General features: G+C 45.0%; 1 protein-coding gene across 2 annotated transcripts in view; it reads right to left on the reverse strand.

The window, feature by feature from the left end:
- Nucleotides 1-12396, reverse strand: part of ADAM12 (ADAM metallopeptidase domain 12) — a 383818-nt gene that overhangs the window by 62196 nt on the left and 309226 nt on the right. For both annotated transcript variants that reach the window (XR_010661569.1, XM_065923533.1), the window contains exon 12: nucleotides 2471-2648. Coding sequence is in view for 1 of the 2 variants with exons in the window: in XM_065923533.1 (XP_065779605.1) it covers nucleotides 2471-2648 (178 nt within the window). In the remaining variant the exon portion in view is untranslated. The remainder of the gene's footprint in view (nucleotides 1-2470; nucleotides 2649-12396) is intronic.

The following is a 12396-nucleotide window of genomic DNA, read 5'->3' on the forward strand; positions in this document are numbered from 1 at the left end:
AGCGACTGAAGAGTAATGAAGCCGTGAGAGGATTTTCAGCAAACGCCCTAATTGTCATTCTTGGGTTGTAGGTAGTAGAGAGAGGTTCTCAGTCACCATGAACTGGGCTGAGACAACAATGCATCTCCTTGAAAAGAGTGGCCATTATTTCCGGGAGCACCAGCTGGTTCCCGTTGTGAGCTGGGGCAGTGGTTCTGACCCATTTACTCACCGAGGTGGCGACGCTAGAGTGCTTTATGGTCCAGGGGATACATGGGCCGATAGGAAACAAAGGTGTGATGGTTATTTCCAGTGCTTGAGCGCTGAGTAGGGGAATAAAGAACCCAGGTTCACTAAAGTAATGGTCAGTTTGGAAACTGAAAATGGGCTTTCATACCATCAGAGCACAGCGTGACCTTAAACCTTAAAAAGTGAACAAATAAAAAATAATAAACATTAGAAAACTAAAAATTGAGGCAAAAAGCTTGCCCATGACTTTCAAAGATTTCTTGGGAGAAAGAACTCTGGATGAATAGAATGAGAGTTCTCTTCAGATATCAAGGACTTATTAAACGAGGGCCCTACACATAGAATAACATGCAGGGAGAGTATAGCTCTGCCTAAGCAAGGAGTTTGATTTCATCAAAATCTGTCCTGCAAGGCAATAAGTTGCCTGGAGAGATAGTAAACCCCCTGTTCAAAGCTGAATGACTCTTTGATGGGGGTAAAAGAGAAGATCATAATATCAATGGCAAATTTCAGGCACTCAAGGATTTGCTGATGTGATGCTGGTGATGGTAGTGGAGATGGAGACACAGTGGTGGCGGAAATGACAACATTGATGGTGGTGGAAATGGTAACCATGGTGATGCTAACCTTGCTGATGTGGAGGGAGGCAGGGATGCTGGCAGCCATGCTGGTCTATGGAATAAATGACTGTTAACAGAGTCATCCCAAAGCTGAGAGTTCGTTGCTTTGGGGAGAGCTGCCAAATTTATTTAAATTAATAAGCAATTACAAGGAGTTCTAACAAAAGATAAACCATCTCAAGTCAACCTGACCTCTCCTGAGAAACAAGAGTAATTTACACTAACTGTTTTTTTTCCCTTTAAGCAATGAGAAAAAAAAATCTCTGAACAATTTCCCTTTTGTATAGCCCATCCCAAGATGGTTTCAAGTTTTCCTCCACTCATCAAAAAGAGCTCCTGCAAGGCCATAATTAGGATTTTGTTCCTGCGTGGTAACCATGCTTTGTGTGCTGTGAGCAAAATTAAACACCCTCATGGACAGCGCCGTGACCCTGGGCGAATCCCGAGTTTGGGAAGGGCACAGAAACACTTGATCGAGCAGCCTCTGCAACCCCCGTCCCCGAGCACTTACGTTCCCTCTCAGTGTTCTTACAGGAATGGTCGGATGGAGGCCTAGACTATTCCTGCTGCCGTGGAAAGGTCAGAAACTTGGAGAGGGTGGATACGATGAAGAGTCCACAACCAGCTGTTTGTCTGATGAACAGAGCGACGCGAGGGAAGTCTCAAATCTAGCACAAGCCTGCTTCCATCCTAGAATCCCCCTTTCAGAGCAGCCCTCCAAGACATGCCCTTCCTCAGCCCTCACCAGACCCATCTGTGAATTTAGCTATACCTGCCTTGAACTTGTCTGCAGCCCGCATAAGCTCCCAGAGAGGGACTCCCACGTGTAGACAGCCTGCTACGCAAATGGGTGACTTTGATTTATTCTAAACACAACCTCCTCCAAACTTTGAGGGGGCTCTTGTTTTACCAGGAGTCTCACTGTGTCCTTTCTCTCTCCTTCCCAAGAGTATTCAGAGATTTTAAAAAAAAATGGCTGCTACAATTTTGATGTTGATTAACTTTACACTGGGCCCTAAGGAAGCAAGAAAACGTCCTGACAGTAGCTGGAAAGCAGGGTGAAATAAGCCTTTTCCTTGGATTAAAAATGTTCTCCGCTCTCGCTTATTGCTTCTGAAAGCTGACAAGCTGAGAGGAAGGAGACTGGGAGCCTCAGGTCACACACACAGAGGCGGCTGCGGAGACAAGGGCAGAATTTCAACGCGGGAAGCATCTCTTGGTTAAACATGAATGCTGCTTATTCAAATTCCCCTCGGGCTGCACACCTTGCCGAGAGAAAGACTTGGGGCTTATTAGCCATTTGAAGCCAGCATTCCAAGGCTTTCTTCTCTGTCAAACTCAGAGCTAAATGCTTTTTCATTGTTCTTGTCCTCATCTTCCCGAGACTGCCGCGTCCTTCAACAGAGAAGACTCTTTATCTCTTTAAACCAGTGATACAACTTAATTCTCACAATACTTAGCATTCAAGAAGGCGATCTGGCTTATGAAGCTGGCTGAAGGTGGCCCGAGGACTTGCCCATCCCAATTCTCCAGCACTATTCGTTCTGCTGCACAATTCCTTCAGTCTTGCTGGTTGGCCCAGCCGTAAACAGAGACAAATGTCCTGTAAATGCTCTTCTTACCTCTGGTTCCCCACAGTCACACTCCTCTCCTTCTTCAACGTATCCATTCCCGCACTTCTGGCCCCCGAAGGACTGCTTCACTTCCGGCAGGTTGAACAGACACATGCCCATGCCCTTCTCCAGGCTGGCCTCCAGGTCCTTCCTGCTGCAGCTGCTGAACATCATGGGGAACGGGAACCTGCGGGAAGGAGGCAGGATGTCAGTTGCCAGGGAACAGAATGGCCTGTGCATCCTTCTTGTGCCAGGGTGCGTGGTAGCCACGGTCATCATCTGGGCGGTGGTCACTCTCTCAGTGAACAAAAGCTTGACCGCTGTAAAATGAGGCACCTCCAGCTACACCCTGCACTCCAATCCTGCACAGTTCTAGCACCACTGAATGAGGAAGTGTTACCAGCTCATTCACATCTTGACTCTTTCTGACCCCACGAACTGTAGCCTGCCAGGCTCCTCTCTGTCCGTGGAATTCTCCAGGCGAGAATACCAGAGTGGGTTGCCATTCCCTTCTCCAGGGGATCTTCCTGACCCAGAGATGGAACCTGGGTCTCCTGCATTGCAGGCAGATTCTTTACCATCTAAGCCACAAGTGCTTTATCCCCAAAGAAAAGATCTTAGGGTGGTTTTCAAATTGAGAACTTTAGACAGTGTCTCATTACAGACATCATTAATAGTTCTGTGTGAAATGATACAATGGAAAGTGAAGACTTAGGACCTGTAGCTTGTAATATAACTATGTGAGGAAATTTTCTAACTTCATTGATCAGAATAGCCATCATCAGAAAGTCTACACGTAATAAAGGCTGCAGAGGGTGTGTAGAAGAGGGAGCCTACCTACACTGTGGGTGGGAATGTAAATTGGTACAGCTACTAGGGAGAGCAGCATGGAGGGTCCTTAAAAATACTGAAAATAGAGTCACCATATGATTCTGCAATCCCACTCCTGGACATATATCCAGAAATGAAGACTAATTTAAAAAAGACACATGCACCCTATGTTTATAGCGGCACTATTTACAACAGCCAAGACATGGAAACAATCTAAATGTTCATCAACAGATGAATGGATAAAGAGGGTATGGTACATATATGTACAAGGGAATATTACTCAGCCATAAAAAGGATGAACAATGCCATCTGCTGCAACACAGATGGATGTAGAGATTACTACACTAAGGAAAGACAGAGAAAGACAAATCATCTGATATCACTTACATGTGGGATATAAAAACTGATACAAATAAACTTATTTACAGAAACAAACTCTCAGACATAGAAAACAGACTTATGGTTACCAAAGTAGAAGGAGAGAGGGATAAATTAGGAGGCTGGGGTTAGCAGATAACAAACTACTATATATAAAACAGATAACCAGCAAAGGAGAAGATTCTTGAGAATCCCTTGGGCTGCAAGGAGATCAACCCTGAATATTCATTGGATGGACTGATGCTGAAGCTCTAATACTTTGGCCACTTGATGTAAAGAGCCGATTCAGTGAAAAAGACCCTGATGCTGGGAAAGATTGAAGGCAGAAGAAGAAGGGGACAACAGAGGATCAGATGGTTGGATGGCATCACCAACTCAATGGACATGAGTTTGAGCAAGCTCTGTGAGCTGGTGATGGACAGGGAAGCCTGGGGTGCTATAGCCCATGGGGTTGCAAAGAGTTGGATGTGACTGAACAACAAAACCAACGAGACCTAACATATAGCATGGGGATGATATATTAATACAGTATCTTTTAATAACCCATAATGAAAATAATCAAAAACTATATATAACTGAATTACTTTTCTGTACACTAGAAACTAACACAACATTGTAAATCAACTATACTTCAATTAAAAACAGTAATAAAGGCGATTCTACCCTGAGGCAGGAGGAAGGTACCAACGACTGAGCTTATCAGCTCCCTGGCTCCACAGACGTCATCTCCACAGCGGGACACAACCCCTTGTGGTGGGAAGGGGGGGCGGTGGTCAGAGCATGGCTGATGCTGGTTTGGACCCAAGAAGGGCAAATTGTCATCTCCTCAGGCACAGCCTTAAAAGCACCGAGGTGGTCAGAAGTGTGGGTCCTGCTCTTGTCTCTAAAAACCAGGCCTGCAGAGGGATGTGCCGAGCTGGCCGATTTCCCCGCAAAGCTCACGCTCCCCCTTCCCCGGCCGTGAGGGGCCGTGCCAGCCCCCTTGCACCTGGACGGGCTGTGTGACAATCCTTGGTGACGGAGTTAGCAGGGGTGAAATGACGTGCAAATAAGTGGCTATTCCTTCCTCTTCCCTGTGGCCAGCTGAGCTCAGAGCATTCCAGCATCCTAGCAGGGACGAGGCAGAACATCACCTGGTCCTGACTACACGGCGCAGAGCTCCATGGCGGCACGTGGAAAGGAACCCCCCGTCTTAGGATGGTAAACCACTGGAAACTGGGGGTTTGCTGCCTACACCTGCTAGTGTTCCCTAACATATACAGAACATCTGACTCTTTTACGAATGCATTTCCCCATGTCTTACGCAGCAATTATAAGGGCTAAACCCACCAGAAAGCCAAGTTTTATTACTCAGTGAGGAAGCAGAGCCTGCCCACCAGCAAGCCCGAGCATCCTCTCCCATGCTGACGTTTAGAGGATGACACTATAACTGGATCCCAGTCAACTGGCCAAGCCAATGAGTGCTGCTCTGTCTCCCTGAGGATGACAGACTAGCTACCATTCAATGCTGAATCTGGAAATATTTCAAGACCGTGACGAGTTCCAGGGCCAAATGGGCAACACTGCTACCTCCCCAAGTGTTTTCTATCCATCTCAGGTTATTAACTCTGAAGTATAATTCTAACCTACAGGCAAATTATTACATGCAAAGTCTTGCTCTCGGATACAACGGCCATAAACCAAGACTTATCTGGAGTGCTGTAACAAAGTTCCTTTTGAACTCTCTGTAACTTCCCTGGGCAGATTGATTGATTATTCCTGGTATCAAAGTGATGCTGAATAGCTTCAGATGAGAACCCACAAGAAAGAGCATAATTCTGTCCATGGAGAAGGCCTTTGTGTGGAAAATACAATGTATTTATTACACAGGGGCTAGAAAACAGTCCTTTGCAGTAGAAGAGATTGAACCTTCTCCTGTGTGAGTTTTTCCCAGGATGCCCCATCTCAGGCCTGATCCCGGAGGCTAAATCTCATTCTCACGCCAACGATGCCCAACCAGGTGTTGTGATGACAGCTCACCAGTTCATTCTGGGAGGGAACTCATTTCTAGAAAATGTTAACAGGTAGTCAGGAGAGACACTCAGATAGACTGTAAGCCTCGGGAAGGGTTTATAGCAAGATTAACAGCAGCTGAGAAAAGCCCGGTGAAAGAGGGGCTATCAACCACCCAGTTCCCAAGGGAGCAAGACGTGTGTGGGGCTGAGACCAGCTCCGGCACCGCTCCAACAAGCCCTCCCATCTCACTGTCTTTCAAAACAAATACACTTTGATTTTTTTTTTTAAGCGGGGGGTTGACATTCAAAAAGGAACAGAAACAAGATGAATGAGATCAGTGTAAGTTCAGCATTTAAAATTCAGAGCATCTGGGAGAGGAGAACAAATCACTGGTAGCAAAAAAACAACTCTTTCTGGGTCTGTGCTGGGTATGGTGAGATAAGAGTCGCGTTATCTGTGTAACTGTACATTTCTTGTTCTTAGGTTTTTTTTTTTTCTTTCTTTCCCCTATTCTGTTGAAAGAGAAAGCCCAGATGCTTTTAAAAGTTTTTTCTCATTTAGAGTCATGGATAACATCCATCCAATTCACAACTTCCCAACCTTGCTCTGAGGAACAGCGTCCAGGCACTAATTCCTTGAGGTGCCTCCGTCTGGTTGTTTTTTAAATTTATTTTTAACTGGAGGATAGTTGCTTTACAACCTTGCATTGGTTTCTGCATACATCAGCATGAATCAGCCATAGGTATCCACACATCCGCTCGCTCTTGAACTCCCACCGCCCACCCCAGCCCGCCCCTCTAGGCCGTCACAGAGGTGCCTGTTTCAGCAACAGAGCAGCACCGCCAATTGAGGTGTGGAGGAGGTCCCCGACAATGGTCCTTCGTTCATCACTCCCAGCACAGAGTCGGGCCTCGCACCACGCAGCCCGATTTCACCAGCGCGACAGCTGCCTTCAAAGTCAGTACAAGGAAAACCTCTAGCAGCTGCCGGCTCACAGCTCCTGCTCCAAGCATATGTGAGTGGGGCATCTTTCCCTCCAATCTGGACCTTTCTGACTCGCTCTGAATGACCCCAGGGAGGCCCCGTGGGAAGGCTGCAACTCTTCCCCATATTTCCCGTCCTCTCCGTGGGCTGGACCAGTCAACATTTCACCTCCAGGGGAGAATGGAAAAAGGCCACTTGCATCCTCTGAGAACTCTCATTTGATGACAAATGGCAATGTGACCAGGGAGTGTTCTTGCACCTGCCTTCATCCTTTCATGATTTCTCATCATGGGGAACAAGTGACTATTTCTCTCTGATAGAATATTCCTGAGCCCTCTTTGGGGGTATTTAGAGAAAGTCAGGCTTTGGAGGAAGGGTCACTCACCCTTCAATTATTCTGCAAGTATTTATTCAACACCTGGGTGCCAAGCATTGTACCAGGTCCTGGAGAGACAGGAGTGAATAAAACATGCACCCAAATCTTGGCCATGGTGGAGCTTGCATCTGCTGGGGCAGACAGATAACACAGAAGATACAGGAGTAAATTATGTGTTGGAAAGGAATGAACATTAAGGAGAAAAGTAAGACAGGTCAGGGGCAAAGGATATAGGAGGTCTTGACCTCTTAAGGGAAGATGATCAGGGAAGACTGCACAGGAAGGCAGGCATTTGGGATGTGAGTGAAGAAGCTGGGAGCACCTTGAAGAAGAATGTTCTAGGGAGAGGGAGGAGCCGGTGCAAAGGGGTATGGGCAGGTGTGACGGTCCTAGAGGACTTTGTTCAGCTGGCAGCAGCAGGTTCTTCTTTCAGTAACGCATACCCAGAGGAGTGACCCCCTCCCGAGAGAAGACTCCTAGGCCCTCTGCGGTCAGGTGGATGGCCAAAGATGACCATGGAACTTCATTAAAGGGGGAGAGGAGCATCGCCCTGCATGGACCAGGCACTGATAACTGCTTAAGGTACTTTTCATAAGAATTTCAAACTAGTATTTCCCTTCTCTCTTTTTTTTTTTTTTTTTTTTTTTTAAAGCAAACTAGTTTTGACTGACAAGCAAGGGTCTGCCCATCAACTCCCTCTATCTGCTAGAATCCTCTTGGTTGACTGGTGTGTGGCAAGGAAGAAGAAAGTACCTAAAAACTATATCTAACCCAATGTGCCCTGAAAAGAGACAGAATTCAGTAATCTAAAATGATTTCATGCAAATCAAAGCTACAATGAAGTACCACCTCACACCGGTCAGAACAGCCACCATTAAAAAATCTACAACTGACAAATACTGAACAAGGTGTGGAGAGATGGGAACCCTCCTACACTGCTGGTAGGAATATAAACTGGTGTAGCCCCTACGGAAAACAGTATGGAGGTTTCTCAAAAAGACTAGAGTTGCCGTGAGATCAAGCAGTCCCACGCCTGGGCATATATCCAAACAAAACTGTATTCAAAAAGATACATGCACTCCTATGTTCATAGCATCACTATTCACAATAGCCAAGGCTTGGAAGCAACCTGAATGTCCGTCGACAGAGGAACGGATAGAGAAGATATGCTCATCATACCATGGCGTATTACTCAGCCATAAAAAAGAACAGAATAACGCCATTTGCAGCAACACAGATGCAACTAGAGATGATCGTACTACGTGAAGTCAATCAGAAAGACAGACAAATGCTGTGTGATATCACTTACATGTGGAATCTAAAATATGACACTAATGAACTTATCCACAAAGCAAACTCACAGATACAGAACGGACTGTGGTCGCCACGGTGGGGGTGAGGGACGGGTGGAAAGGGAGTGTGGGGCTAACAAGTGTAAACTAGTATGTACAGGGAATGGATAAACAACAGGCCCTACTGCATAGCATGGAGAACTATATTCAACGTCGTGTGATAAACCAGTAACAGGAAAGGATAAGAATGTATAACCGACTCATTTTGCTGTCCAGCAGAAATTGACACATTATAAATCAACTACGCTTCAACAAAAAGTAAAATGATTTCAGGTCGAGAGATAAGGGAATTTGATGATACTGAATATTAGATCTCTCTAACTATAATAGAATCTTGATTTACACACATAGCCACACGAAAGAATGACTCCAGGAAAAGGCGTGGCATGGCCAAGCTCATCACCCTGCTTCCCAGATGCCAACCCTGCTTCTGAACTTCTGATGACACCAAAATGAAAACTTTTGCGTAGTATGTTTACTACTCCTTCATTCATCTACTCACTCACGGGAGAAGTAGCTATTTTAAAGCTCTGAGGAGGATCCTGTGATGAATAAAATGTGGCTCCAGGCTTCCGTCTCCTCGCTGGACCTCTGTCAAGGGAGCTACTTGACACGCCCACTCCCCACACTGCCTCTCCACCCATATAACTCAAATACTAGAAATATTCCCATATATAAAGACATTGTGCATATTTATCCACATGTATAAATTATATAAATATCTAAGCATATTACATTGAATTGATAAATATATATATATTTGGAATAACTATTGAGAACCTGCTTTAAGCTAGATGATATGGTGGGTACTTTCTCATAGTAATATTTTCTTCTTCTTTATGCTGTTTTAAATTTACACTTTAAAACAACCCCAGGAGATAGGTTTGTTATCTCTATTTTGCAAATGAGGTGAAGGCATTTAAGAGTTCTCACTCCAGTATTCTTGCTGGGATAATCCCACAGACAGAGAAGCCTGGTAGGCTACAGTCCATGGGGTTGCAAAGAGTTGTACATGACTGAACATATGAGCAAAATAAAAAGGCAAAGCAAAGTTGGGAGATGGCAGAGACTAGATCTGATCCCACGTGTAGTTATTTAAAAAACTCATTTTCCTCACTGAGGACATCAGTTCAGCCCTGGATGCTCCGCAGTAAACTGCTGAGACATGGACAGTGATCAGTACGGCCTTGATGCTCGAATTTACCTACGGAGGAAGAACCATTTCCTCAACTCCACAACTGCCTAAATCAGAGCCCCTCAAGTGGTCCCAGTATCAGTGTCACCTGGCAACCCAGCAGAAATGGAGATGCTCAGACCCCACCTGGATCTGCTGCCCTGGGAGAACTCAGGGGTGAGGGCCCCAAGACTGTGTTTTAACAAGCTCTCCAGGTGACTTCATTTTAAACCGAAGTAAAATTCACATGACAAAACCACCACTTAGAAATATACAATCCTGCAGGTTTTATGCATTCACAGTGCTACACAAACACCACCACTTATTCAAGAACATTTTCCTGAGCGCCGTCCCCACTCGAAAAAAAGGCAGCCCATGAAGCAGACACTCCTCACCCCACTCCTCCAGTTCCTGTCGACCACAAATCTGCTTTCTCTCTCTCTGGATTTGCCTGGTCTGGACATTTCGTGTAAATGGACCCTTCCAACGTGTGACCTGCATGTCTGGTTTCTTTCAACACGTTTTCAAGGGTCATCTATGCCATAGCACCCTGAGTACTTCATTTATTTCAATGACTGAATAATATTCCATTGAAAGTAAGATTATTTAACAATTTGTGTATCTATTCATCAGTTGATGGTGCGGGTGACTTATCAAATGATCAAAATTACAGATTGGGAGCAAGCGACCTAGGTTTAAAATTCAAATACTGTATAGATAATACATGGGCAAACCCACACTTATTGGTGTAAATGATAATAAATACAAACCAGGTGCCTTGCAGGTCACTTTTCTTGCACTTAAATTAGAAATAGTTCTGTTTTCCCTGTGGTTCCATTTTTTTTAAGAAACACTTGACGTACAGCATTTTGAAACCTTACGTGACCGCAGGCATGTGCTAGAAATTCCATGAGAATCTTAAAGTCAAATTCAAATCACAAATGAATTTTCAAATATCGTTACATATTAGAGCAGGTTAATTGATTAATCTTTGTACTTTAAGGTGCCAGAAGATTCTGACTGAACAGAAGATGTTTCTGTTCTGAGGCAAATTCCTTCTACTTGCTTCGAACCCCAAAGTACGGCAGGTCTGCCTTCTTTTAGGTCATTTTGTTCCCTTATTTTATAGCCTTACTCCTTGGACTGTTAATGAAAAGAACATTGAATTAGGCCATGTAGTTGCTCATGACATTGAGGATCCCGTGCAACCCATGGTGGGTAGTTTAAAAAAGACAAGCCTCAGTTTCTTCTAGAGCTTTTGGCAAACTCATCATAATGTGCTTTTTAATACTTTTCATAAATCATCCCAAATACGTCAGGACAGCAGCTAATTGAATTGACATATAGCAGTGACAGGCTGGTGCAAAGCAATAAAATTGGAGAGTTATTCAGAAATGAAGCCCTTTTGCATGATACTTTCCCTTGGCACAAGAATGCTTTAAAATGATTACACCTAGGACCCAGAAAAAAGTGCTGTTTTCAGCTCACGGGCAGAGAATTTCTTGCAGACATCATGCCAGGGTGACTGGTTCCTGCTCAGATGTGACCTTTTTAGTTAAGACACATCTACCTTTTTCCTAACATTTAACTACCAAGTACACTTGGGGGTAAATTTACCATGCTGAATGCAAGATTAGAAATAAAAAACTGATGAAACAGACAGCTGCGTGATTTTGGAGAAAACACACAGAACCTACTTTCCAAAAGAGGAATGCCACTTACGGCTTCCCACCATAAATGCAGTCACAGCTTAATATTTCAGCCGTCCCCAAGCTGCCAAGTAAAACATTATTAGGGGTTACTTTTACTTTGACAAATGTGCAGTCAGAAAACTCTTTTCTTGTAGGAGCCTATTGTGTGTCTCACGGCTGTATTCCTGGGGGTGAATCATACTAAGACCATTTATCAAGCCTGACAGTGGAAGTCGGGCGTTATCTGCCTTGCAAAACCTCTCTGGGAATTATCTTCTCTTGTTGGCAATTAGGCAGCCCGGGCAAGCAGAGCAATCAGGCCGGATTCACCGGGGCTGCAGGTCACTATTCTTCATCTCCTTCGACTTCCCTGCCTCATTAATCAGTGCGTGCTGGGTCCCAAAGAACCCAGGGTTCCCCAGCTCCAAGCTCTGGGGGGAGTGACAACACCCCGCATGCTGACTGCAGGAAAGAAAGGCAGGTGAGCACAGGAAGAAGGATGGAATAATGTGGGAGGCTGCTGAGAACAGCTTGAAGCTGACACCACCGTGTGACAGCAGAAGCCAGCATCGCAGGAAACCAGGGATGGGACGTCATCCAGATTTCTGTTTAAATCGATTGGAAACAAAGAAAGAAAACCTCACATCTTTTACAGCTGATAAATGATTGCATGGCAGAGGGATACTGGTTTGGGGAAAGAAGTTGCTGACTTTCTGCTTCCCACTGATTTCTTCCTGCGCCTGGAATGGAGTTTTATTTTCTCCTGACAGTGAAAGTGACAGATGCAACAGGCCTGGGAAGCTCTTCTTTACAAGAGGAGATGGAGGAGAATCGAAATTGGAAGACTAAGTCTGAGCACTCATCTGTTAAAGCGAAAGTTCAGTCTTACACCCAAGTCTCAGCCTTCACATCTATGCTGGGAATAACAACTACCACCTTGGGTGTTGAGGGAGAGGGCAAGTGAGTCTCACACAAAAATGGGAAAGTCTTTGGTTAATTTCAGTATTCGCCTGAAAGGATGTGTACCTCTTCCTCATTTAGAGGTGCTGCTTTGGCTGTTTCAAGCTACAGATCGCCAGTGCCTTGTGCTTAGAAACATTTTCCAAGAGGCTGCAGACTTTATGACAACTGTAGCCCCAACGTAGCCATCTTTA

Source organism: Muntiacus reevesi, chromosome 2, assembly GCF_963930625.1.
Source record: "Muntiacus reevesi chromosome 2, mMunRee1.1, whole genome shotgun sequence".
In the NCBI taxonomy this organism is placed as follows: Eukaryota; Metazoa; Chordata; class Mammalia; order Artiodactyla; family Cervidae; genus Muntiacus; species Muntiacus reevesi.